Source organism: Myotis myotis, unplaced genomic scaffold, assembly GCF_014108235.1.
Source record: "Myotis myotis isolate mMyoMyo1 unplaced genomic scaffold, mMyoMyo1.p scaffold_m19_p_13, whole genome shotgun sequence".
Lineage (NCBI taxonomy): Eukaryota > Metazoa > Chordata > Mammalia > Chiroptera > Vespertilionidae > Myotis > Myotis myotis.
The window spans coordinates 51,032,045-51,059,857 of NW_023416317.1; the positions used below are offsets into that span (position 1 = coordinate 51,032,045).

At 58.1% G+C, this 27,813-nt stretch overlaps 1 protein-coding gene across 7 annotated transcripts in view; it reads right to left on the reverse strand.

Moving 5' to 3' along the window:
- SCN5A (sodium voltage-gated channel alpha subunit 5) overlaps window positions 1-21,381 on the reverse strand; it is an 88,300-nt gene extending 66,919 nt beyond the window's left edge. For 5 of the 7 annotated variants that reach the window (XM_036333194.1, XM_036333191.1, XM_036333195.1 and 2 more), the window contains exons 1-2: window positions 4,454-4,726; window positions 1,954-2,072 (exon numbers count right to left, since the gene is read on the reverse strand). In XM_036333194.1, the coding sequence (XP_036189087.1) occupies window positions 1,954-2,072; window positions 4,454-4,726 (392 nt within the window). Of the gene's footprint in view, window positions 1-1,953; window positions 2,073-4,453; window positions 4,780-21,213 lie in introns of those variants that run through there. The other 2 variants (XM_036333193.1, XM_036333188.1) reach the window with 1 other exon arrangement.
- Window positions 21,382-27,813: the final 6,432 nt, after the last annotated feature.

The following is a 27,813-nucleotide window of genomic DNA, read 5'->3' on the forward strand; positions in this document are numbered from 1 at the left end:
TGAGCCCACTAAGGGGCGCTGTTGAGGGCCTGCCATGGTTCCCCACCCCTCCCCAGGCAGTGGAGTGCCGAGGCAGCGCTAGGAGCCCAGCACAGGGCCTCTCTCATGCTGAGCCACTTCCCTGGGGCAGCTGTCCTGGGAGATACGGGCTGGCTCAGAGCCCTCAGGGCTAGTCCTGCTGGGTGGTACCAGGACCTCCCAGCCTCAGAATCACTGTTCCATGGACCTTCTGGCTAGGCTGGGACCTCCAGTGTCCCCACCGCTTCCCTGGCCCACCTCCTCCCCGGCCTCATCGGCCCCACCCCCACCCAGGGCTGTGCAGGGGCCCTGGGGCTGCTGCCGCATCTCTGGGGCCTGCTGCCGCTGCCAGGCAGTGCTGGGTTGGTTAGATACCAGGAGGAGAAACCCCAGGGGGGCAGCCCGAGCAGGTGCCAGGGAGGCCACGCCCTCGCACTGAGGCCGCAGTCAGGCTCAGAGCAAGACAGGCGGCTGGTCTCTCCTCTCCGCTGCCCGGCCCACTGTTCTCGCCAGGCTGTGCCCACACACCTGCAGGGATGACAGCTATTCCTGTAGCTGTCTCATCCCTCTTAGGGGACTATAACATTCCCCAGGGGGGCAAGGACAGGGTCTTATTCAGCTTAATACCCTCAGGGTGCCCAGCAAAGTCCCGGGCATCTACAGGGCGCTTGGGACCAGTGGCAGAAGGGCCCACAATTAAACCTGGAACCACTCTCGCCTCACCAAGTAAGATGCAGCTGTGCATGGCAGGCTGCCCCTGAATACGGCCCCTCTCCACGGACGTGTCTGCCCACCCAGCTGATGCCGCTGCACAGCGTTAAGTGTAGGACTTCCCCGGCCTTACACGTGTCTCAGCCACCTCCTGAGAAAGGCAGGCGCGAGTGGAGGAGGGGAGCGAGAGGGCCTGCATGCAGAGAACAGATGCAGCACTGAGCCCCTCCTATTAAAACCTGGGGTGAGGATCAGCATGGGGCCTGGGGGAGCCATCCTCAGCCCAGCCCAGACAGGAAAACCCCTGGTCTGTCAGCAACGGTCTTGGCTACTTCGTCCCTCCCCGGGCAGCTGTCTTCCTGAGCCTCTTGCCCGCCCAGAGGTTCATGGGTGAGGTCTCTGCTTTGGCCCTCCAGAGTGGGGAACTAAGAGGGACCTTCGGGGGCTCCATCCGGCCAGCCCACCACACCAACTAATCACACGGCTGAGCCCAGCAGCATGGACGCCCAGGACTCTGCAGCCAGCTCTGCCCTCTCGGAAGGCTGTCTGTGGGGCCCCTCTTCTGAAGTGGGGAGAACAGACGTGCCTGGATGCTGGCACCCCGTCCCATGGGTGGTCCAAGACCAGTACATGTCCCCTATACTCTCCTGGGCGGCCGCGGCTTTTTTAGGCTGTGGTTTATATTATTACTGAATGCTAACCCGGGCTCTTTGAGATACTCCGAAACTGCAAACACTGTGTCAACACCTAATCAAAAAGCAAGCGCTGCCCCCCTTGGAAGATGCCCATGTGCCAAGGAGCCAGAGGCCTCTCGCTTGGGAAGTGGTTTCTCCTTGGCTGAGCCGGGGGGACCTGCTGGAGGTCCCTGCGAGTGGGTGGGGAGGTGCAGGGGGAGGGGACCCCTGGGGACAGTACCAGAGCCAGGGGACACTGGCAGGCCTCATTCCTTCTGGCACGCTCAGTAGCTTAGCTCCTAGGACATTTCTCCCCTGAAAAATCAGAGCAGGGTTCCCCAAACTTCCACGGGCCCAGGACTCCACTGGGACCTTGTTACAACGCAGGTGTTGGCTGGCAGGTCTGGGCTGGGGTCGGAGACTCTACATTTCCAACCGGCTCCTCCCGGCGGATGATCGGGCTGCTTGTTTGAGGACTTGGCCCTGCCCTGTCCACCCGCCACATGGGGCCCAGAGAGCACGCCGAGCAGGCACTGCCCGCAAAGGATATGAATGAACCAGGATCTTCACGGCCGCTCTCCGGATGGGGTGGAAGGGGCTGAGGACGTACAAGGCGTTGGTGGCACTGAACCGGAAGATGGTCTTGCCTTTATTCAGCACAATGAAGGTCTGTGGACAGAGAGCTGCTTTAGGTCGGGGTGGCAGCCCCTCGGCCCTGGTGGAGACAGGTTTGGGGGGCAGTATTGGCTTAAATCCTAGAGCCCTGGCTAAGGGGTGGGGTGGCAAGAAGAGAGGGCCTGAGGGAGGGGTGAGGGATGGGGGAGCAGCATATTCTGAAGGTCATTGGACTCTCACTGGGTCACCATGGCTGGGAGGGGGTGAGGTCAAGTTTAGGAGAATGTAAAGGGTGGGTGGGATTTCCTTTACGTTCAAAATGAAAATCCCAACAAGAAGGGCTCTCCTGATCCTGGCTGAGCTGCTGTCACAGCAGCGGCCGGGGCCCAGCTGACGCTCCTTCTTCTCCCTTGGACCGCTCCCTGCCTGGTGTGGCTTCCCCACTGGACCACGGGGGAGTGAAGCCCGAGGGGTGAAGACCAGGGGTGGGGAAAGGGCAGACCCTAGCCCAGCAGAGAGCAGCGTTCCCATGACCCTGTCTCCCTTCCCGTGACCCTGTCTCCCGGAGCCCAGGACAGATGTCAGCCCCATCCCGTGACACAGTGTCTCCCCTGGAGGGATTGTGAGCAGCCCAAGGTAGACCCTTCCCCAAGCGTCCAGAAGACACTGTCTACACAGCACGATGGGGCATGAGCATTGTGGCCGAGCCTCAAGCGCATCGAGTGGGTGTTTGGGCCGGCCCCCGAGGACAGCGGCCATGCCCCTGCCCAGCTGTACGGTGGCACGGCCGGGGCGGCACGGCGCTGGGCTCCCGCTTCTCTAAGGCGGCCGTTGCTGCTGAGACGAGGCTCTGTTTAATCTGGGTAGGGGGGCGAGTTGACCAGATATCCCAGGACCAAACGTGCTGCTTGGTGCCCGCCTTGCCCTGTGGGTTGCGGGCAGTGTGGCAGGGGTCAGAAAAGAGAGACAGCGGTTAGAGACCAGAATCATACCTGGGCCTCGGTTCAAGTATTCCGGGTCACAGGGACAGAAGAGAGTGTCCCTGACTCCTTCCAGGCCCAGCTGCCATCAGCCCCCGCCGCTCAGCTCAGCTCAGCTCAGCCCGGCCGTTGGGTCCCCGTGCCACGACCGCTGCCTGTCCCAGCGAACTACGACCTAACCACCCCTTTGAGTCGCCACGGTAGCCTTGACTTACCCCACCCTAATTCTTACTTCCAGCTCTGACCAACCATGACCTAAGCCCACCCACCCTGACGAATCCCAACTTCCAGCCTAACTCTGACCCAAACTGTGGCCCCAGCCACCAACCGGAACCCCGCCTGAGTCACGTGAACCAGGGGAAGCAGGGCAGGTTCAAGGCCTCCCTGCCCACCTGTGCACACACACAGACATGGCTTTCCCTTCACCCTTGCCCACTCACACCAGCTTTCACTCGTGGAGACAGTCTGGAGCCACACCCACCCTCAGCCCCTCAGTCTCCTAAATGCCATCTCACACAGTCAGGTGCCCGGTGACACAGACACACGGCGCTTACACCTGCCACGGACGTGCACCCGCCCTGGGAACACAGGTCCCGGCTGCGCTCACTGCTTCCTCCGCCCTGTGCTGACTGCAGCGCCGTGAGCAGCCACTGTTCACGGTCCCTGCCTTCTGGGGAAAGTTGTCCCCCAAGTTCAAACCCACTTTCCCCCAGCAGTGAGGGTGAAGTGAGGGTGGCCAGGCTGGGGACCAGGCCTCTGCAGGAGCCCTGCGTGCCCGGGGTCTGGCCAGGTGCAGGGCTGGGCATTCAGTCCTGAGAGGTGAGGTCAGGGCAGGGCGGGGACGCCGACGGGGAGCTCACCTTCTGGATAGAAACCTACACGAGGCGGGAGCCTGACTCACCCTGTCCAGTGGGTAAAAGCCACCTCCTCTCCCTACACGGAGGAGGGACAACGGCAAGACAAGCCCCTCCCCACCCCTCTCAGACTTCCCACCGGCCAGCTTGGTCCCACTGCCAGCCAAGGCCCAGTGGGTCCTCGAGGCTGCCCACCGTCCCCAGTGAGGAGCGGGGACGCCGTGCTCTGGGGCCCAAACTCAACTCAGGACAGGACTCAGGGCCCGCCTCCAGCTCACACACACCATGGGGATGGGGTGCAGAGCTCTGCAGGTGAAGGCTAACCCCAGACAATTCCCCAAGCAGGGACTCCACCGGGTAGCAAGACTGTCACTGTGGCTGCCCTCTCTTTCCTCCTAACACCAAACAATCCCGGGCTGCATATGTCTGGCCTTTTATTCTGGAACTCCAAAAGGAAGGTGATTGGAATATAGATCACTGATGACTCACTCCCCCAGCGCCCAGAGGAGCCCGCCCCAAAGAGCCCAGTGTGATGCCCTGTCCCTGTCCCTAACTGCAGTGGGGAACCGTGGGCGGGGGTTGGGGGGGGGGCGACAGTCACCTTTTGGGTGCTATAGAAGGGGTCCAAGTCCTCCAGGGGCTCCCCGAGGAGCTCTCGGGGCGGGTTGCCATAGAGATCCGGCAGCTTTTTCGAGGCCTGCAGGTCCAGCTGGGGTTGGAGAGCCTCCTCCTCAGGCAGCCCGTCCCGGCTCTCCTGCAGGGTGGCCGAGCCCCGGGCTTGCTTCTCTGCCATGCGCTTCTCGATGGCCGCCAGGGACTCCCGGGTGAACCTGTGGAAGCTGCTGGGGCCCCGAGGTACCAGGACGTCTGCCATCTTCTCATCCTGCTTCTGGGGCCCAGGCTGTCCTCCGGCCGCCTGCGGGGAAGCTGGAAGACACAGATGCCAGGCCTGACGCCACGCCCAGGGCCAGAGGGCAGGGTGGCAGACCTGCGGGGGGAGCGGCTGTGCTGGCGGAGGGAAGGGCACGGTGTGCAAAGATGCTCCCAGACCAGGCCCAGCCTCTCCGCGGGCACACCTGGTGGACGCTGGCCTGGGTAAGCCCGGGGCCCTCCAGGCTGTGGGTGTGCACAGGACAGTCACTCCTCACACCCCAAAGAGCACGTCTGAGTGCAAGTGGGCAAGAGTGATGGTGTCATCGAAGCTCCTCTTTCTGCCCCACTCAGCACAGAGGAAACACTGGCACCTGTTGGCTCCTTCTCCAAGCGCACTTTTAAAATGTTTTCAAAAATATATTTTTATCGATTTCAGAGAGGAAGGGAGAGAGAGAGATAGAAACATCAATGACAGAGAATCATTGATTGGCTGCTTCACACATGACCCATACTAGGGATCGAGCCCGCAACCTGGGCACGTAACCTGGTTCATAGGTCGATGTTCAACCACCGAGCCACCGCGGCTGGACCCAAGTGCACTTTGAGACACTTCCCACAACTGTGTGACACACGGTGGACCGAGAGGGACACCCCAGGGGGGCAGGGGCGGGCCTGCCCTCTCTTTATCTCAGATCTCTAGCAGGGCTGGTCCTGAACCAATGAATGATGGACTGAGTGATAAAAAGAACACATCGGTGAGGGGCCAGGGCATTAGAAGGTCCCAGTGCAGCCCCCTCTCAAGCTTGTCCCTTCCACAGGAAACCCTGGGGCCCTGGGAGGGTGATCAGACGCCTCCTGGACCGAAGCCCACACTCTGGGCTTCTTTTCCAGCCAGTGTGGTGGGTCGCAGAGTGGGGGACACTCTGTCTGGTCTCCCCACGCCACCACGGGCCTGCCTGGGGGAGGGGGCCCAGACTTCACGTGAGGCCTGGAGGTGCCAACATCTGGCAACAGGCGGGGGCGTCTGTGTCTGCCAAGAGACCCAGGCAAATCCTGTGTTGGCTTCTGGGAACAGCTGGATAACATGTTTGGAGGTGTCATCCAGATGTTGGCACCCAGGGGTACGCAGCTGCTGAGGAGCCCTGCTGAGAAGATTGCCATGAAATCCCTATGGTGAGGCATCCTTGCAAAGACGGGAAATGCTGATGGAGCACCTCAGGCGCCTCAGGCCTCCGCTAGGCACCCCCTGCCCCTTCCCCGCCCCCCCATTCTGAACAAAGGAGGGCTGATCCCAAGTGACAGCAGAACCGGAAAACGGTGGCCACTCATCCGCTAGGTCGTGCAGCCGGCCGGGAGAATGTGGCCCCTGGTGGCCTCAAATGATCCAGGACCTGGTGTGAACATGCTCTGCCCATGACACAGCGTCCAAGGAATGCGCTCCCGACTGTCCCACCAAAACAGGATGTGGCCGGCACAGCTCCTGACGGGGACACGGCCGGGAAGCGGTGTCGCTAATTACATCAGCCCCGGGAACGGCCAGCACCGGCTCCGAGGGCAGGGCGGACACCTGTTGGAGATCGCTGCCAGGGCAGAACCCCTCTCTGTCACCCAAGGGCCAGCGTGGCCCTGATCTTACTCCCGCGAAACCTGTCATCGGGGACCCCACACGCAGCCCTCCAAGGCGCCCAGCCCCAAGCGCCGTGGATCGCTGTGAGTCGGGCACCTGGCCAGGTGGCAGGTAAACAGCGAGCAGACACCACACAGGCAGGCCTCGCCAGGCCGCCTCCGCTCCCCGGGAAGCACAGCCCGGAGTGTGTGCGGCCGGTGGCGGAGGGCCTGGAGGTCCGGGGACCTCCGCTTTGCAACCACCCTCTCCCCCAGCCCCCTGTCATCCAAGTCGAGTAAGAGAAGCCTCCTGGTTAAGATGGCAGGTGAGGAGGCAGGTTCCCGTGGATGAGAGCATGGGTCTGTCTACCTTCCACCTTTGAACACAACAGGCACGACCTCGTCCCTGAACGGGAATGGCGCGCTCTTTTCTCAGTTTGTGGAAACCGGGGTCACGGTAATAACCACCTTCGTGCTTTTCTTCAGCGCTTGAGTTATCGAAGGTGATCACGTACTATTTTTAGGAGAACAATAAAGTCAGTATTCTTTTTACTAAAACAAAGAAACAACAACAAAAAAGTCCGCCTGGATGCAAGGCAGTCCTTGCCGCCGTGAGCCACCGCTAGACCCGTAAATCGGGAAACCTCCTCTTTGCTTGGCATTATTTCCTAAAAATAGTGTCTCTGCCTCTGCCTCACTGTATCCATCTGTGTCCACACGCCTGCAACGGATCTGGAGAGACGCATATGTCATGGACCTGCAGAGGCTGACCGGTACACACCGGGGTGTGTGTGTGTGTGTACGTGCGCGCAAGCTCACACCTGCATGGACGTCTGTTCTAGTAAAGGTGGTTTTGTTGTTCTTTTTAATCCTCACTCAAGGCTGTTTTCTTAATTGATTTTTTTTAGAGAGAGAGAGAGGCAGAGAGAGAGAGAGAGAGAGAGAGAGAGAGAGAAGAGAAACACCGACTGGTTGCTTCCTGAACGTGCCCTGACCAGGGATCAAACCTGCAATGTAGGCATGTGCCCTGACCAGGAATTGACCTGTGACCTTTTTGGTGTCCGGGATGACTCTCCAACTAACAGAGCCGCCCGGCCAGGGCAGGAAAGATGTTCTTAAAATTTGTATTGAAATCAACTATTCCTGCAGATTGGTGAACGGATCCTAAGTGTACAGGTGGATGAATTTCCAAACCGAACAACTTGGTAACGAGCGTCCAGGTCAAGAAATAAGTTGCTCCCAGCCCTTTAGACGGTTCCCCTCCCATTACTAACTACCTACCCTCCCTCACCAAGGGTAACCCTTATTCTGACTGCTAACAGCATAGATTAGCTTTGCTTCTCCGTGTTCACGAGCTCCTAACAGACCTCTCACAGGGATGGGGAAAGAATGAAAGAATTCAGGGGGTGGGGGGGTGGGGAGGGGGGCGGGGGAGAGGCGTGGGGCGGAGTGCATCTCACCCTCATTAACCTCTTCCTGAAATTTAGCGTTTCCTCCCCTTATGAATGCAGGTAGCAAAATGGAAGTGCTTAGCAGTACCCACGGCCACTAGACACTGAGGCTAAGTCCCTGTCCCAGCACAGGCACAACAGGTATCGACTATGCTCGTAGATACTTCAAGATTACAATACCCACCGACCCGCTGCTACAGCGCACTGTTCGATACATTAGTAAAGAGGCCCTGAGGATGGGGCCCTGGGTCTCAGGAAGGGCCCTTGGGGTTGAGTGGCTTCTGAAACCAGATTCCAGACCAGCCGTGGGCAAACTACAGCCCACGGGCCGGATTCTGCCCGTTTGAAATGAATAAAACTATTGAAAAAAAGACCGTACCCTTTTATGTAATGATGTTTACTTTGAATTTATATTAGTTCACACAAACACTCCATCCATGCTTTTGTTCCGGCCCTCCGGTCCAGTTTAAGAACCCATTGTGGCCCTCGAGTCAAAAAGTTTGCCCACCCCTGTTCCAGACCAAGGCCCCTGCTCCCCAGCAGCCAGGCAGCCTCAGGTTCCAAAGTAAACCAGCGGGAGTGTCCTTTGTCCCTGGGCCCCCGCAGGCGGCTCACTGTAGGCGGGCGGGATCCATTCTCTCCCTTGTTCCTGCACCTGGCTCTGGCCCTGCCCTTCCTCCAGCAGCTCAGGGCCCACGCCCTGCTGTGGCTGAGCCTGGCTGAGCCCTGGCTGCAAGGTTTCCGGTGATGCCAGGGCAACGCAGGTCGGAGGTGGTCTGAGGGCGCTCCAGGCTCAGGCCCAGCCAGTCAGATCCCCCGCTCTCCTAGGAGGACCAAGTTCCGGCTGGGGAAGACCAGGGGCCTCTCTGGCTCCAACATGCGGGGGAGCGCGGATCTGATTTGATCCAAAGCCCACAGCTACTCTGGTCAATCAATACCAGCCTCCGTGACACTCTTCTCTCTCCCGGGACAGCTTCTCCCAGCTCCCCCTGCTCCTGGGCCAGTCTTCCCTGCTCTGGGGACACCCCCCCACCCCCACACTCCATCCTGTCCCAAGTTCTTCAGCTTCTGGCTAGCGAGAACACCTCTCCCTAAGTGCTGCCGGCTCCCAAGAATCAATAGCAGCAAACTGAGTGAGTGCTCCTTTCAGACTGCTACCTACGTGCTCCCTCTGCCTCCACCCCCTCCCGCCCTGCCCCGGCCCCTCCCCAGCACCTCCCACCAAGCCCCAGCTCAGGCATCCCCAAGCTCTTCCCCTGCCCTGTGTGACAGTACCCCGGTACCCCAACTCCTCTGGGGCCCCTTCTCTGACTGTCCACCCACACTGACCTACCTCCTCTGGGCCGGGAGGCTGAGCCCTGCCTGCAGCCCTTGACCCCTTCCTGGTCCCCACTGTCCTGGCAGTTGTCGGGTGAGTCTGGCCTCCCCAAACAGCCGGACAGCCTGTGCTTTGGACAGGGCTGGCGCGCCTCTGAGTCACTGAGGATGGGTGGGTTAGTCACCTCAGGGCAGAGATGCTAAGGAGGCAGAATGCTGACTGTTCACACCCGAAAATGGACTCCCCTCTACTGTCTCCTCTTTGTCGCCACCTGGACAAGGGAGATTTTCCTGGACACACGGGGCACACTGGTGACTGGTGCTCAATCAATGGTGGTCACGTGCCCTGACACGGAACGCGACAGCATGTGCAGCGGCGGGTGCTGTCCAAGTGACCAGCACTGAGATTCCTGCCTCCAGAGACACCCTCAGTCCCGGGCACCAGGACACCTGGTCACCCTCGGCGTGAGACGGGCGACCCCAGCCTCACCCCTCCTCGCAGCCCCTTCCGGCCTGTCAGAAAGCAGGCAAAGGCCTGCATCCAGTGTCGGAGTCACGTCTGGCCTTCTGGTCTCCCTGGAGTCAGAGCCTCAGGAACACAGCACGGGAAGAAAATTCTCTGCCATGTAAATTTATGCAAAGCGCCCTGCGGAAGTGGTTCCCGGGCTTCCTGGAAAATCCCTGGGCCGACTTCCTAGAATATCTCAGCTGGCCTCCTCTGTGGGCACCTCCTCCTGCCCTGCCGTCTGGGGTGACCTCAGGCTGGAGCACCCAAAACCCCGGGCACTCCTCCCGCCTGTGGCCTGGCCCTGTGGCACACTGCCTTGCACTTCACCTTCAGGGAGAGGGTGGGGGTGCCCTTGAGGCAGGGGCTCACCCCCCAGAGGTGGACAGAAGGGCACCAGGAGGGACTTCCTTTCTTTCTCAAGGAGAACACGTTAAAACTAACATCTCGACTTGCGGACTCATCTTATTAATCGAGTGATTCATTACACATGTGATCAGCACCCGCCGTGGAGAGAGTACTGCAAAAGACATCAGGGAATACTTTTCTTCCCCGTGACGGATCCCGAATCGACAGGTGGTGACAGGGAAATGAGGAAAAGCCACCAGCAAAGGGATTCCGTGTGGCTTGTAGGGAAAGTTCCACTCCGTCTTGCTGAGACTGGCCGTGAGGAAATGCCCTGGGCCACAGAGCCCAGCCCTGTGTCCAGCTCTGCTCCCCCTCCCCCGCCCCCCTCACCCACCGCTCCCTGTCTGGACGATTCCTGTTCCTATGTGGGGTAGGGAAGTGGTTGGATCTGTGACTTGGAAGCAAGACTGCTTGTGTATCCGGTTCCTGGCCACTAACTTGCCATGTGTTCTTGGGCAAGTTAATGGATGTTTCTCTACCTCAGTTTTCTCATGTGTAAAGTGGGGTTAATAATAGACTTTCTTTCACAGGGTCTTTTTTGAGGCATACATGCATGAGTACTTGTACATGCTGGGCACACAGGAAGTGTTCAAAGCATGGCACTTGCTATCACTGCTGTGGTCATTGTCTTTATGTTTCTCCTAAGAAAGCCAGCTCAGGGAACCCTTCTTTGAAAAGCCTTCCTCGTTGCCCTCTCTGCCAGCCGGCCCCTCCCTTCTCTGTGTTCCTGGCACCCCTTCATTCCCACACAAGCTTCATCACAGGGCAAGTCATTTACTTCCACACCTGCCTCTCCCTTTGGCTGTGTCCTGAGCTCCCCAAGCATGGGCGCACCCAGCAGAGGTGCCTACATGGGACCGGTGAACCAAGGAATGAAAGAATGAATGAATGAGTGCCAGATTAACCAGACTGCCCGGCCAACTAACCTGCACTGTGACCTTGGACAATGTCATATCCCCTCCCCCGCTTTCTGGACCTCAGGACCCTCAACCATGAGCAAGGGGGTGGGTGGTCCCAGCAGGGGCTGCACCAAGTGTGGATCCCCTTAGTGCAGCAACAACCCTACGGAGGAGGGGTGCTATTCCCCCCGCTTTAGAGATTCGATGCGGAGGGGTTCGGTAAGGAAGCCCCAGTCTGTCTGCAGCCAGGCCTGGGAGAATAACCAGGCACTTCACTGCCTTCCACCTCGGAGGGCACCCGGAGTCGGCAGGGAGGGTCATAGCTTACCTGGGGCCCGCCCACCTGGACCAAGGGTGTCTGAGATCCCTGCTCAAAGCTACGGGGCAGCCCCGGGGCCTCCTCTAAGGCTGGTCCTCCCTCCGTGCAGCCTGGCTCTGCCCATGAGCGGGCAGATGCTCCCAGGGAGACGTGCCCGACTTCTGCCCGCACCCAAGCGTCAGCAGCTACCCCGACAGAAAGGACCCCCAGCAGTTTCTCTCTCCGGCTCAGGCACTGCAGACCTGTCCCGTCCACGAGTGGCTGGCGGCTGGCGAGCACTGGGAAGGTGGCTAGAGACCACCCAGATGTGTACTTAGAAATCCACACGCACTTTGAAGGCTTAGTACGATAAAGGATGTCAACTCTTTCATGAATAACTTTTAAATGTCGACTGCAATTTAAAACTGGCGATATTTTGGATATACTGGGTGAAAGAAAATATGTTAAAGTTAATTTCATCTGGTTCTTTGTACTTCATAAAATATGGCTCCTGAAGATAAAAACATTGCACCTGCTTTGGGGCGGGATGGCTGGCTAGCCTGGGGTCGGGGGGGAGGGGAAGAAGCGGAAAATGCGGGGGGGGGGGGGGCTTGGGGGGAGGAGGAGGGGCGGGGGATGGGCTGAAGGAGACTTGTCCTCTGCAGACTAGAAAGTGGCCACCCCGGTTTCTGGCAGTGGCTGTGCGTGGTCATGCAGGCTCAAGGCACAGGTTGGATGGTGGGGGGTGGGGGAAGGGGTTGAGGTCGACAGCAAGTTTCAGATCATCCCTCCGCCCAGGCAATTATCGGCACAGTCCCGGCTCTCTTGGGCTAGCGGCCTAGACAAAGGCTCGGCGGGGGTGCCAGCTGGTGCCCGTGGCCTGTGCATTCAGGTCCTTGCTCCCAGATCAAAGGCACGTCCTTGTGCGGGGCCTCGGCTAACCAGCGCCCTGCAGCTCCACTCCTTTGAGGCAGCACAGGCATTAACCCTGCGCAAGCCGGAGCTGGGGATCCTGAGGGGGCTTTGCTTCTCTCGGTCCCGTCCCCACCCCCAGCATCTGCAGAATCACCCCCAGCCCTGCCGAAGGTTCACGCCCACCCCAGAAAGCTGGGGATGCCCTCATTTACATGCATTTGCATCTCATGCATTCCAATACTCCAGCAGCCCAGGGAAATTCAGCTGACAGAAAACCCCGCCCGCTGGCTCTGCCCAAGTGATTTCCCAGGCAGGGATGAAACAGGGTCCCTGAGGCCCTCTCCACCCCCAGAGTGAAAGATGAGAGGAGAGATGGAATGGGGCACCTTTGGCTTGAGCCCTGGATTCAGCCCAAACCCCTGCTTTTTCATTCCTGCGCCCCCACTTTCCACAGTCAGACAGGGGCGGGAGGGCTTGGAAGCAGCACATTCATCTCACCAAGCGTTCACCAGTGTTTTGGTGCCAGGCCTCCACAGGGCACAGAGCACCCCCTGCTCCCCAAGCTCCAGTCTTCCGGCATAGGGGATCTATAATGTTATGCGGAGTGGCACTGAGCTGTCAGTCAAGACCCAACACTGCCCCTGGGCCCTGCATCTCCAGGGTGTGGACCCGGATGATGGACAGCAGTCCCCCCTTATTCTCCGGAGATCCGTTCCAAGACCCCTACTGGGTGCCTGAAACCGAAGATAGCACCCAACCCTGTATGTACTATGTTTAATCCTAAACATACACACCTATGATAAAGTTTAACCTGAAAATTACTCACAGCAACAGATTAACAACAAGAACTAATGATAAAATAGAACAATTATGACAATACACTGCACTAAAAGTTATGTTCTTGCGGTCTCTCTCTCTCTCTCTGATAACGGGGATTGCTACTACTAGCAAGTAGCATATACAGCGTGGAGAGGCTGCACGGAGGGCTGATTCACGTTCCCGGTGGGACAGAGCGGCATGGCTTGAGGTTTCATCACACAACTCATTTTGGTGCACAATTTAAGACTTATGAATTGTTTATTTCTGGAATTTTCCATTTAATATTTTCAGGCTGCGTTTGACCACAGGTAACTGAAACCACAGAAAGTGAAACTGTGGGTAAGAGGGACTGATGTACTACTTCCCCAAGTTAGAGAGCTGGCTCAGTCACCCAGGGCACCCCTGCTCCAGACCCTGGGCCATCTAAACCCACAGTACACACAGTGGGGCCAGAAAGGTGCCCACCTAAGGCTCAGGAAATGCCCTTCCTGGCACACAGGCGCCCATGAGGCAGCAATCAGCATCCCATATCTGGGCTGAAAAAAGACTTCACAGGGAGTCTGATGCCATGGCAACCGAGGTGTTTATGGGGCACCTACTGTGTGCACACTGAGAGAGGGAGAAATACCCCCAGAGAAACCTGAGAGGCTTACACTTTAGCCCACCAGAGGGAGATAAGCCAATCCAACAATACACAAACTCTATGGCACACATGTTCAGGACACAGGATAGCCCCATGTGCAGCCTTTTCCCTTAATTCTCTTCTAAACTAGGGTATAATATATATATGAGAAAATGTACAGATTTGAGGTGCACCGTTGGGTGAGTAGTAACACATGCGTTCACCTATGTAACTAACTACCACCCCAGTTAAGATAGTTAACATTCCCATCACCCCAGAAAGTCCCCTGGTGTCCCTTTCCAATCACCTCTTCTGACTCCCACCCCGGCGGGATAGTCTAGCCTGCTCCAGAACCTCACATACATGGGATCACAGGCACGGGCACTTGTGTGTCCACAGTTCCTGCTCAACATAACGCTCTCGAGAGCTTTGCTTTGTTTGTCGGCGAGTGCCGTCGAAGTCACCTGTGCGATGCACCGTATGGACACAAGTGACCGACCCATCTGGGGCCGAGTCCTGAATCCAATCATAAAGCCCAGGGCTGGCAGGGACCCAAAGTCCAGCTATCTCTGGGCATGATCGGCCCCAGGGGATCCTCCGGCAGTTTCTTCTCTCCTTCCCTCAGACATTTCCTGAAACAGAAGCTCAGCAATGACACAGCTAAGAGGCGCGCAGGCCCGGCAAGCGAGCGGAGGCTTTCCCTGGGTTTCCAATTTTGCTAGCAACTAGCTGCCTCTTTATTTCACCGACAGCCTGTGCTGCGTCTGACCCGACACCGGTGGGCCCTGGGCTGCCTCCCACGCCGTTCTGGGGGTGGTGGGCAGGCCTCTGTCCCTCGGCCTCCCTGCACCCCCACACCAGCTGGGTGTCCCTTGGGGGGCGGCCCTGGGCCGGCAGGGAATGGACTCAGGGCTGCGACCTTCCTGGGACTAGGCCGAGCGGCAGGCAGCAGCCCTGGGCAGCAGAGGGTGGGTACCCGGGCTCCTAGGGGCTTGTTCAGACCACTTTCCAGCGATGGGCCCGGGTCGGTGAGGCTGGGATTGGATGGCCATGCAGGAGGGATTGACGGAGCTGGGCTGGTCCCTCCCACGGGCTGATTTCCCCCTCATCTTAGATGGTTTAGGGCACCTGCCAGCCTGGCCCGGATGTAGCCTGAGCACTGGTTTGGTGCCTGCGACCACATCCCTCCTCCTTGGCCTGCTGACCCTCTGAAAACCGCCTCTTGAGCCAGGTCCGTCCTTCAAACAGGCCTTCGAGGAATCGATAGCTGCCAGAAAGGCACTTGCTACCCTCCCGATGCCAGGAAGAGTCTTTCTACTGCTCAAAAATCCATTCCCAGAAAGCATGGGGACTGCCTGGGCAAGACCTGGGTGGGGCCAGGCAGACAGGGCCCTGGGCTTAGGGCCACCTGCATCCTTGTGTGACCTTGAGCCTATGGGGTGGCCAGCACTGGTCCTCAGCTTCCCAGGGCTGTAAGAGGGGATCTGGGACAACAGGGGGATCTCCAAGTGGGTGAGGGACTTTCCTGGGCCCACACGGATGCCATGAGAGCAGCTCAGTCCTTCCACTGGGTTAATACTCCTGTGGGAACTCAATTTTCCACTGCCTCCCTGGAGATTTAATCAGGAGAAGAAAACGAAGGCGAGAGAGAGAGAGAGAGAGAGAGAGAGAGAGAGAGAGAGAGAGAGAGCGAGCCTCAAAGCAGAAACATTCACTCCCCACAACAGGAGAGCAAACATGATCTGACCCCTTTCACCTTTCCAATTTAAGTGCATTTTCCATGGCCGACTCCCATCCCACCTCCTCCAGGCAGCCTCCCCTGGCTGCTCTGGGCCACACTACCTCCCACCCGGGAGGATGAGCTCTTGACTCCAACCTGGCGTTGTCTCTGTCCTGGGCAGATCTCTCTCTGGTGCGTGGGGAGAGCCTGAGAGGCCCCGAGGGTCCTCGGTATCCTTTCCTGCCGACCCAGAGTAGTAAACAGAGCGAGGAACGAACAAGGGAGATGGATAACTGCCCCACTGGACTCTGGCTTCAACAATCACAACTAAGTTTTCTGTTGGGTTCGGGGCACACCAGGTACCCCTCAAGGAAATGAAGTTGGAGGTGGGGAGGCTGTGGGCACCCAGCTCCCCAGCCCAGGGCTGTGACTCTGCAGGGATGAGGGTGGCCAGGCAGGCAGGGAAGGTGACAAAAGTTTCAAAGAGCCCATGAGTCAGATGGCTCCAGTGCGGTGCCAGCTTCTGTCCCTACCCCTGTGAAGCCTGGTCCTAGACTCTCTCCCCCATCTGAGGGTCTCAGGCCCCAGAAATTGACATGGGGTCTCTATAAATAGCACCCATTCCGTATTGATCATCTTAAAAAGACACGGTATGTTCTAGGCCCACAGAGAGGAGAGTTGTATCTAAATATAGTCTCATCCCCAGGAATCGCTGCCAGTCTGAGTCGAGTGGTGTGAATAACCAAAGGGGCAGCCTGAAGGGGCAGATGACCGAGAGCTGGGGGTGGAAACGCAGGCCATCCCTACCCCATCTCCTCTGCTCCAGCCACAGCAGCCAACCCTCCCTCAGGAGCTGGTCCCTGCCCCAGGGCCTTTGCACTTGCAGTTCTCTCTTTACAAGACATTCTTTCCCCAAGCCCCTACAGGATTGGTTCTTTCTCGTTCTCTGGGTCTCAGTTCATTGTCCTCCTCCAAGAAGGCCTCCGTTGGCCAGCCAGTTCAGAGTGTCCCTCATCTCTCCATCGCACTGGTCACTATCTAAAATCACCCCTGTATCTGTTTGTTCAGTAGCATCCAGTCTCTTTCCCCCAATAGTATGTAGACTTCATGAGAGCAGTTACGGTATCTGCAGTGAAAACCTGCTAGAAGCTTCCACGGCACAGAGTCGGTGCTGAATGTTCTATCCAGGCTCTTCCCCACAATCCCAGGCTGAACACTGCCTCCGACCTCGGCGTCAGGCCAGTCTGGGCTGGCAGGAGGCAGTGGGCTTCCAGTCCTGGGCTCCCTCTGCAGCCCCGGCTTATTTGGACCACTTTCCAGCTATAGCCCAGGTCGGTGAGGCTGGGATTGGATGGCCATGCAGGAGGGATTGATCGAGATGGGCTGGTCCCTCCCACGGGCTGATTCCCCCCTCATCTTAGATGGTTTAGGGCACCTCCCAGCCTGGCCCGGATGTAGCCTGAGAACTGGTGCCCAGCCTCTGTCCACAGGCTGCCGGTTGGCTTTGCCTTCTCCTCTCTGTGATGCTGTGGATTTAGCCACAGGAGCCCAGCCCCTCCACTCCTGGACACCTGCTCTAGACGACCGCATCTGGTCTCCAAACACTGCTTTCCGGGGCACTTTTCTCTCCTCAGAGCAGGATCTCCCTCCCCTTGCTGCCGCCACCCCTCGCAGGAAACACCCTCTGCCAGAGATTCACAGCAAGAGCCAGGTCAGCCCAGGCCTTCCTGACCAACCGACCGACCGACCGATCCCCTGGGCAAACCAGGGCAACCGGGACCCCACGGCACAACTTCCACCTCCAGCCCTCCAGCCCCTGGCGGTGAGGAAGAGGCATTTTCCTGGTCAGCACCTGCACATGGGCACCTGCACGGGCACCCACGCCCTCCGGGGCCACTCCAGGCTCTCCCTACAACTCTCCCTGACCCCACCCCCAGCTCCCCCTATCTCTCCCCTCCCTCTTAAAGCATCTAACTCCTTGAAAGAGCTGTCTGCACATGCTGTCTCCACGTCCTCACCTCCCGCTCACTCCTCCACCCTCTCCAAAACTGCCTTCCATTCTCACCAATTCATTCATTCATTCAACAATCTGTACCAGGCACCCCAATTTGTGGGTGTGAAGAGGAAAATTTCTGTTGTCAAAGTCACCAGTACCCTTACCGTTGCTAATGGACATTTTTTTTTTTTTTAAATAAATGATGCCTTCCCCTTAAAAAAGAAAATCTATCCATGAACTTCACAGAACGTACTTGGTTCGCTCTCTTGGCAGGAAGAGACCAAGACTCCCTTCCTCTGGGACGTGCTCCCGCCTTGCTTTCTGGGGCACCTCCACTGCTGGCTCTCTTCCCATCTCTGACGGCTCCTGCCCAGCCTCCTGGCCGGACCTCTCCTGCCTCATTGGCTAGAACGCCCGCCCGAGGGCTCCGGACTCCACCCTCTTCTCTCTCACCCCCTTCACCACATTAGGATCACCTGGCGCTTTCCAAACTGCTGATGCCAAGCCTCACCTGAGTCGAATGAATTCGAATCTCCGGGATGGACCCTAGGTGAAGGTGTGTTTTGGTTTTCTTAAGTCTTTCCACGTGATGCTAAAGCCACCAGGGTTGAGAACCCCCGACCAGCACTCTGGCTGGACAGTCTCCTTCGTTGCCATGGCCCCAAGGACCAGTCTCTGTGTATGACTGCAAGTTCCCACCTCGGGCCCAAGTCAGCTGGACCCTTCCCTCCACCTGACACTGGATGTGGGCATCGTCCCTGGAGGCACCACAGAGTCGAGTCAGAACCCTGAGGCACCCATCACTTTCCCTTTGCTCTTCATCAGGCTTGCCAACCCAAACCTCGCGCGGCCATTGCCCCGTCCCAGGGTGACAGGGCGGCAATGTGCCTCCCTTAGTGAGCCATCTGAGTGAGGGATGGGAGGGCGGCATATCCCTTAACAGAGGGAGGAGGCAGCTGGAACACCACAGGTTCTATCACTGTGGCAATCTGCCTGTCCCTCTCCTTCAATTTAAGACGTCTGGTAGCACCGCTGGCCTGCCCTGGAGAGGGAGTACACCGCAGAGCAGATATATTTACACCTGGGCTCACACTCATGTCCTGCCACTTAGGGAGGTGTGACAGCGAACAAGTGACTTAAGCTTTCTGGGCCTTCAATCTCATCACCTGCAAAATGGCCAATACTATGGGTCCCCACCTCCAGGGCTGATGCGAAGATTCAGTGAGATGAGCCTTATAAAGTGCTTAGTGCTCCGCCCGGCCAGCAGACAGCACTCAGTGAATGCTGGCTATTTTTAGTACCATTACTGAGGATAAATTCCCGATTCCTGAGCAGAGTTCACAAAGGCCCCTGGGATTGTGACCTTGCGTTAGCTTCTACTCCTCTCTCCCTCATACGATGGGACCTAACAGGTCACTGAACTAACAATCGTGCTGTTTCACATCTCCGTGTACTGCTGGCGCATGCCAGTCCTGACGGGTGGACTGTACCTTCTTCACCTGGAAAACTCCTACTCATCCTTCAAAACCCAGTTGAAAGGTTATATTTGTTAGATAGATACCCTTGACTCTCATGGCCGAAGGTAATCACTCCTCTTTTGAATGGGCCATGGAGACACGCTTCTATCACTGCACACTTTTCCAATCGCCTTCCCGAGGGCAGCAGGAATTAGCCTCCTGTGAACAGACCAAAGCGTGCCATCGACCACAGGCTGCCCCCAGGACTCCCTTCTCCGCGGATTGCCTGGGCACCAGTCCCCTCTGCGCCCTCGCTCCCAGCTGTCTCTGGTGCTTCCTACCACTCCTCTGAGCTCAGTCTTCCTGCTGAGAGAGTCAATCCTGGAATTTTTCCAGAGGCCCTTCGATCACCACACAGGGGCTGGGCCTAGCGCCCCAGAGGCACAGCAGCTGCCCAGGCCACCACGGGGCTGCAGGCTGGCTCCTGGCACCTTCGGGCCAGTTCCCCTTCGGCTCACATCCTCCTTGGTCAGTCCCAGATCAGTCTGGCCCCAGAAAGTTGATCTCAAGGAATCTTCACCTCGAGCGGTGTCCCAAATCCACCGATTCTCTAGGTGACCTTGCATACGTCCTTGACCCCACTCTCAGCCTCAATTTTCCGCTGTACCATGCAAACGGTGGTGACAGAGTTAGATGAAAAGTTCGTTGAAGCTCATTTCAGTACAGGGCTGGACATTCTAACAACAACAACAAAAAATCTGTGTTCCGCACTCTGGCTGTCCCCTGACCCTCCCCTCCTCACACTCCTGTGATTGCAGCTTGGCTTGAGCTACTGGCCTGTGCCACCCTCATTCCACCTTCCAGTTTCATTACCAACCCCCACTCCTCCCATGAGCTAACGGGGAGGAACTGAGGGCAAGGAGATAGAGTTGAAGGCAGCAGCAAGGGCCTGGGCCACGGTGGCCCCACCCCGGCCACTCGAGGTCCCTCTAGATCAGTAGTTCTCAACCTGTGGGTTGCGACCCCTTTAGGGGTTGAACAACCCTTTCACAGGGGTCGCCTAAAACCATCGGAAAACACATATATAATTACATATTGTTTTTGTGATTAATCACTATGCTTTAATTATGTTCAATTTGTAACAATGAAATTGGGGGTCACCACAACATGAGGAACTGTATTAAAGGGCTGCGGCATTGGGAAGGTTGAGAACCACTGCTCTAGATGGAGAGATTGGGGATGGGGAGAATTCGGGAGTGGGCTGTGGTGCCTGGCATGGTGGGATCATACTGTGCCTGTCTTCATGTGCTGTCTAGGCTCCCTGAGGCTTGGGCGACTCGGCAGGAGGCAAGGAGACAGCTGGGGGAAGGGAATGCCAGCCCAGGACCCCAAGAGGAGAAGATGGATCCCACCACTCAGGACTGGTCTCAAGGCATTAAGGAGAGAAGACCGGCTCCTACCACAACGTCAGCCATGGCTTCCTGACTGGGCTCGGCGCTGCCCTTCAACAGGTGTTTCAACGCGGCGGGCCCCGGGCCAGGGCCTTGTCCCCAGCACTCCCCCCACCATGACCACTCTCCAAACCTCCAGCCCCCACAAGGCAAGGCACCTCCGCTTCCTCCCAAGGCGCCACCCAAGATGGTCCAATAACGCAGAGGACAAGGGCCGCCTCCGTGGGGCACGCGGGTCTGCCCGGGTCAGAGCCAGGAGGGCAGAGGACGCGCCCCAGTCCCGACGCGCAGAGATCTCCCCGGTGGGAGCACACGCACACCTCTCCGCCTTCAGAGCCACGGAGACCAGCGGCCGCCCCATCAGGGCGTCAGAGGGCACAGAGATCTCTTCGTGGAAGCAGCACGCAGAGACAGAACACACACAGATATCTCTCCCGGCTCCGAGCGCACAGAGAACCGTCCCGGGTCAGGACGGGCAGAGATCTCGCCCCAGAGTGGCCTCCCCGGGCGGACCGCTCTGCGCGGCCCAGGGAACGGGGGCGCTTGGCCCCCTCCCCCAGCCCAGCCCGGCTCCGTCCGTCAGCTCCCCCGCGCCCTGGAGCCACACTCACTGCGCGCCCAGTCGCCGCTCTGACCTTGGGGTCTCCGGCCTCGGGAATCCGGGTCCCAATCCCATACCTTCCCCGAGCCTGCGCCGGGGTCGGCAGGGAAGCCGGGGCCGCGGCTCCTCCTCCCCGGCCCTCGACAGCGCACCGGGAAACCCGGAAGGAAAGGGGAGGGGAAGGGGCGCGCGGCGATCAGAGCCGCCCTCCCCCGGGGATCCCCTCGGCCAGGCTGGTCTGCGCCCCTCCCTCTCCCCTTCCCACCCTCGGGGGCAGCCGGGGGAGGCAGCTGCCGGGCGGACAGGGCCGGCAGGGAGCGCGAAGGGCTGGCGCCTCCGACCCTCGGGGAGGAAAGTTGGGTGGCGGCAGGCGAAGGGTGCCCGGGCCGGGCCGGGGCTGCCGGGCGCGGGGGCGCTCGCTCACCTGCGGGTCCCCGGCCGGGGCCCCGGGATGGGGGCTGCCGCTCGGCACGGACGCGGCTCGGTGCGGGGCTCCAGGCACTGGGCGCCGGCTCAGCGGCGCGGGGGTCGCGATCCCCGCATCCCACGGGCGCCGCCGCCGTCTCGGCTCCGCCGCTCGTCTCGGGCTCCCGGACTCCGCTGGCGGCGCGGGCGCGGGCGGGGGGCGGGGTCGGGGGCGGGCCCCGCCTGGCTCGGCCTGGGGCTCGGGGCCCCGGGCTGGCTCCGCCCCAGAGCGACGCGCCCGCCCGGGGATCCGCACGTGGCGCTCCGCCCGCTCGGAGGGAGAACACCTCGGCTCCCGGCGGGGCGCGCACCCCCACTGACCCGGGGGCGCCCTGCCACAGACAGCCGCCCACGCGGACACGGGCAGACACTGGCACACACCGTGGGGGCACATCCACGCCGACCTGGTGACGCTTTGCCACAGACAGCCACCCACGCGGACACCAACAAACACTGGCCAGAGCGCACACGCACATCCTCACCGACTTGGGGACCCTACACCAGACATCCTCCCCCGCAGACACGGACATACACGGACATCGCACCCAGAAGCACACAGACAACCAGGCTGGGGCAAACACACCGGGCACATGCACACCTGCACGCTGACACTGACACACATCGACACAGACACCCACAGGGACGCACAGGCAGACACATCAGCGACAGCGTGTCACGGAGGCAGACGCTCTGACGAACTCAGTGACACCCACACGACTCAGAGACACACATCCACTGACACACTGACACAGACACACACACTCACATAGACAGTACACAAGTCTGCACAATGGTACACACCTCTACGGACACATACACATGCGGGCACGCATGCACTGTGGAAACACACACCCTGCCCAGAAAGAAGGACACAACCAACACACACAGACACCCACCCTGAAACACACACGCGCACACATACACACTCACACTCACCCTTGACACACGGAGAGGCAGACACCATCTCTCACACAGGAACACAGGGATCCGCACGCTGGCAGACACCATTGCTCACACACCCAGGCTGACGGGCAGGGAAACACCCAGGAACACAAGTCCTTCTTTAACCAAAACAGGCCACCGCCATCTTTTGCTGACAGATCAGTGACACCCTTGGAAGGGATGGCATGCATTACTCTGCACCCTGGTCCCAGGAGTGTGTGTGTGTGTGTGTGTGTGTGTGCGCGCGCGCGCGCGCGCGCGCACACACACACACACACACACACACACACTCAACTCTTTCCCAGCAGCATTTTGCTCTCTCCTGACACATCTTCAAGGCTCCTGGAAGTAAGTTATTCTTGGAGGGTAAAACGGCATTGAGGTCTCAGAGGGCACCAAGTGCTGTGTTCGGGAGCTCAGAGGCTCTTCCCTGCCCTCCATTCCTGGGATCTTGGAGAGGTCACCAGGGAGCCATCTGCCCTTGGGACCTTGTGTGGGGCTCCAGGGGCCGCTGGGTGCCTTACATATACACTGGAGCTTGAATCAGGAAGAAAATGCGTCGACAGGAAAGTTCAGGACACGGAACCTTCTCTGACCCTGCCTCCGATTGGGTACCTGGAGGCTGGATAGTTGAATCCTTTGCCGGCTGCCTGCTTCTAGCCCCCTGACGGGCCTCGGGTTGGCCAGCATCGCCCACTAGCGGCCAAAGCAGGGAGTGCAGGCAATGTCAAATTTTAACCCTGGCGGTCTGTCTGCCCTGAGCTCACACCTCCCCAGGTGGGAGGAGAGGGGAGTAGAACTGGGGTCCTCCCTGAGGACTTCCACCACTGGCTTCTGGGCCCCAGGATGAATATTCAAACTTGCAAACGGGACATTGGGCCAAGCAGGGGACTGAGGTAGAAGGGAGTCAGCTGGGGATGGGCGTTAGCCCCTGCTTCATCCTCAGCCAGCGGAGGTGGGCTCCCCACATTCGTCTTCAGCGCTGAGCCCTGGGATCTGGCCAGCAGGAGACTTAGATGAGAAGCCCATGAGAAGGAGGAACCAGAGTTCTGACCCCATGGACAGTCAGCCTCGGGGTCAGAGGGGCCGCAGGGAGGCAATGGCTTGAGATGGAGCACTCCCTTCTCTTCCCCAGACCCCATTTAATTAAAGCCGGAGCATGCATTCGGCAGTCAGAGAACAATCAAAGGCTTTTCAAACCCGTGTTTCCTCTATTCCACCCTTGCCCTACCTCAGGTTCAAAGCTGAGTTAAACAGTGTCGTTGTGCATCCAGACAACACGCCTCGCTGGTATCGCTTCATTTCTTCCCCTGCTACCATGACCTCACTGCCGTGTCCCTCCCCACACAGGCACCCTCTCTAATAGGCAAAGCAGGTCCTTGACTTTGCACGCGTCGCTGTAAAGTGTGCACCAATGTTGTTTGTGCCTTTGTGTTTTCTGTGTTTACCGCCCCAGGCTTTTCTATTTGCTTCACTTCTATTGCATGACAACCTACATATGGAACAGTGCACAGGCCCTGCATGTTCAGCTCAAGGGTTGCCACTGGTTGACCACGGTCCCAGGCAACAGCACACAGGCCAAGACGCTGAACATCAGCAGCACCCCGGAAATCCCCTTCCTCAGCCCTCTTCCTGTCCCCGCCACTGCCCCCAGAGTTAACTACTATACTCGCATAGAATTCCCCGTGTTAGTTCGGCCTCTTTTTGATATTTACTTAAGTGGAATCATATAGTATGAACTCTTGCATCTGGCTTCTTTGGATCAGCTTTAGGTTCAGGAGATGCATCCATATTGCTTGTAGTTTTAATTCTTTTGTTCACGTTGCGGTGGAGAATTCCGCTGGGCGAATAGACCATGGTTTACCCATCCATTCTACTGCTGAGGGGTGTTTGGTAGTTTCTAGTATGCGGTGAGTATGACTAGCACCGCTATGGACATTCTACTACCTGTATTTTGGTGAACGTACATATGCATTTCTGCCAGGTACACACCTGGGAGTGGAATTGCTGGGTCATGGGAGTGAGTGTGTTTGCTTTTAGTCGACACTGCCCAGCAGTTTTCCAAAGTGGTTCTACCAGCACACACTCCATCAGCAGTGACCGTAGGAGAATGCTGGTTCGCCTGCATCCTCCAGCACTTGGTATTTTTATCGTGTTCATGTTAGCTGCTTGAGTAGGTGTGCAGAGGGTTCACACTGTGGCTTTCACTGACATCTCCCTGATGACGGGTGAAACGGAGCGGAGTGCTCTGTCATGGTTTATTGGCCTTTCATTTATGGAGCTGGGTATTGTTCTTACTTTCATTCTTTTTCTTCTCTTTCTCCCTCAACACTCTGCCTTGGAGCTCTCCCCATGTGGTGGGGCAGGCAGCTAGCTCTTTGCTTCTGACAGCTGCAGGGTGGCCTGCGTACGCGCCCACCAAAACTTACTTATCCATTCCCCTAGGTCAGGGTAGGGAGGCCTGAAAGTGGTGAGTGGATGGGCCAGTCATAACTGGCTTATGCTTGTTTTCTTCACTCTGCTAATGGCACAGAGGGGGGCAGGTGAAGAAGCAAGCTGATTCAGGGTTCAGAACCCATAAACACTCGGGACTAGGCATCTGAGAAGGCAGTGCAGGCTGGGACTGAAGACAGGGGGGCTGGTGGCAAAGCTCACACAAAGGCCCGTAGACCTAGAGATGCTCCCTCTGACCCCCAGGCTCTGGGAGAGGGCAACTAGCTGGAGTGAGGAGCCTTGCTGAGAGTGAGGGGGTCCAGCGAGGCCCCTGGTCCCCGTGCTCTGCTAGGTGCCAGAACTCTGGCAAAGGATGGGGGCATTCCACATTGAAAAAATGACCAGCCCACGAGGAAAGCGCTCAGATCCTGGGTACCACCCAACCACCCCCTGCAAGGCTCGCTGCTCAAGGAGCTCCGCTCACTCCACGCTCATTCCCACCCTCTTGCTCCTTGCCTGTCTCTCCTACGGAGGTTCGACAAGCTAAGCAGTTGCCTCTGCAGTTCTCCCTGCGCTCAGGGCTGGTCATGTGACTCAATAACGGCCACAGTCATAAGCAAAGCCTTGCTGGGGAAGGGCGGCTGCTGGGAAAGCATCGTTTTCTGGTCAAAGAGGACAGGGGCGGTCGGATGGACTCTCTTCCCTCTCCTGCCTGCTGTGAATCTACCCAAGGACAGGTGCTTGGAGCTGAGAAGCTATGGCACATCCGTGAGGGTGAGGCCAGATGTGCAGACATTGGCCCCATGACAGTGAACCCAGCCCACACTTCATCTTTCTCTTCGACTCTCCTGTAAACCAATGAGCCGCGATTGCCTGTGCTCGCAGTCTGATTGTGTTGGGTGGGGCGGGATCTGCAAGCCCAGGTGCTCTTAGGACCAACGGTTGACCAGCCCTTCTGTTGTAGCCGCACCCTCCTCCCCTCTTTCTCAGGAACCTGGAGCCTGAGCCCTGGAAATGTCCCTGGGGTTTTGAGGAGGCACCCCTGCGGGCACTTTGAATCAGACTTGCCTGCTCTGCTAAGGCAGTTACTGCTCTAACTTCCAGAAAGTTCTCGTCACCTCTGTTGTTGCTTCCTCTTCTTCTATACTTTTCCGTCCCGGTAGGGTTTATAACTTTCAGAATTATTTTTCTGTCTTCAGCTGAAACGTCAAGAGATGTCTTCAAACTCATTATATTTTGAAGAAAGTTCCGCATTTCAGATTCTACCCCAGATCATTTTGAGAAATAATCAGATGTCACCCTCCTGAGTGGTCAGGGTTCTCCTAAGAAGAGACTTGGCTGTATTTTGAATGCTTGAGCAGTCAAGACCCTCTATCTTATGAGAGGCAGAGAAAAAGAGAGATGTATTCATGGTGAAGGGCAAGGGCATGACCTGCTTCCAATGGGGGTGGGGGTGACTCCCCCTTTATACCTCGGAGATGGTCAGGCTAATGCTCTAACCTGAGGGACTATCGCCAGATGGGCTCTGCTGCCTCCTACATGTGCTCTCCGCTTTAGTCCTGAATACACACACCCCTCACCTCTGCCAGCTCCCAGGGAGCCCCAATGATGCGGGCCTGCAAAGGAGGAATAGCCGCTGGGTCCTTAAGACACTTGACTGCCATCTGCTGGAGAACTGAGAGAAAATAGACACAAGTCTGATGACAGGGACTGTGCCGCCTGCCCCAAGTGAAGCATAACTGGATGCGGCAGCCTGCTCCTGCCTCCACCCCTCCCATCTGCTCCTCACCCATCTGCAGCGAGCGAGGGAGCAGGGCGTGGAGGGTCGGAAGGTGAGATCAGATTCACCTGTATTGTTCATGTAGCCTTGGATGAGACGTGGAGCCTTTCCGGACCTTACCTAACTCATATGTAAAATGGAATAACTATAGAGTCACCTCATTGAGTTGTGGAGAGGGTCACAAGAAATAACAGCTGGACAAGCGCTTGCCATGGAATAAATATTCTACAGAACCGGCAGCAGGACTAACCCAAGCCCATCCACGCTTCGCCCTCGTTTGGGTTCCCTGGAAACAGACGCCGAGTTGGAGATTTGCATGCAGGAGGTTTCCAGGGAGTGCCCGCCGGAACAGCATCCCTACGGATGGGAGGGAAGCAGGGTTGGGACAGGGCGGTCTTCCACGCCGTCGCAACAAAGGTCCCAGCCACGCCCACAGGGAGCTCGGGAGCTGGATGGCCCCTTGGAGGTGTGCCAAACTGAGGCCAGAGGAGAGGGAGCAGCTTTCCTGCCTCCACTGCAACCAACCCTTGGCAGTGGGCTGCTCTTTGGGGTGGGCGCGACCTTGGGCCAGGTGGCTCCTTTGAGGCGAGGGGAAGGCCCGGACAGGGGCACCCTTGAGCCATCAGAAGCCACACTCCCGGCAGCTGGAGGAACAGCAGTATGGGGCTCCTCCCAGGGGCTCTGGGCAGCTCACCGCGGTACCCCCTGTACTCTTGGTTGTGTATGTTGGGGGAGCGTGCGTTCTTGTTGGATACAATACGGCAGGTGTAAGAAAAGAGTCAAAGGTGGATTCTGCACACGGAGGGACTTCCTGGGTTTGGGTTTTGCAGAGTAAGGAGCACCAGGCTGCTGCGGCTGGGGTGGGGTCTCCCTGGCATGATCTCTCCCACGGACCCTTTCCCCTGCACGCAGCATATTCCACAGCAGTGCCCCACTCCACACGGGGCACCCTGGTTTTCCACGCTCCATCGCATTCCAGGGAGGACACGTGGTCACCCTGAGTCCTGCATCTTAGTGATGGTGACATGGTTGCCCTCTGTCCTGTCGTATTTTATATCCATGCAGTGGTGGAGTCAGAGGCTGCCAGTTGGCGTCCGGGCACCTGGATGCAGCCCAGAGATGGGTCTTTATTGGGGGGAGGGGTGGCTGGGGGTAGGAACGGCGTATCTAATAGTTTATAATACTGTGAATGCCTTTAGCTGGCTGGGCCTTGCACTCTCCAGTTCTCTTGGGTTTCTACCAGTCCTTGTCTTATGCTTATGAATATCACCTGCACAGCCCTGCAGGCATCTGTTTTTCTCGCCTGGATTAGGCCCAAGCAGCCCCCTGAGGCCTCCGGAGCACCCAGGGTGGTCATGTGAGCTGGGATCACAAGCCGGTCCTTACAATGGGAGGGCTGGGAAC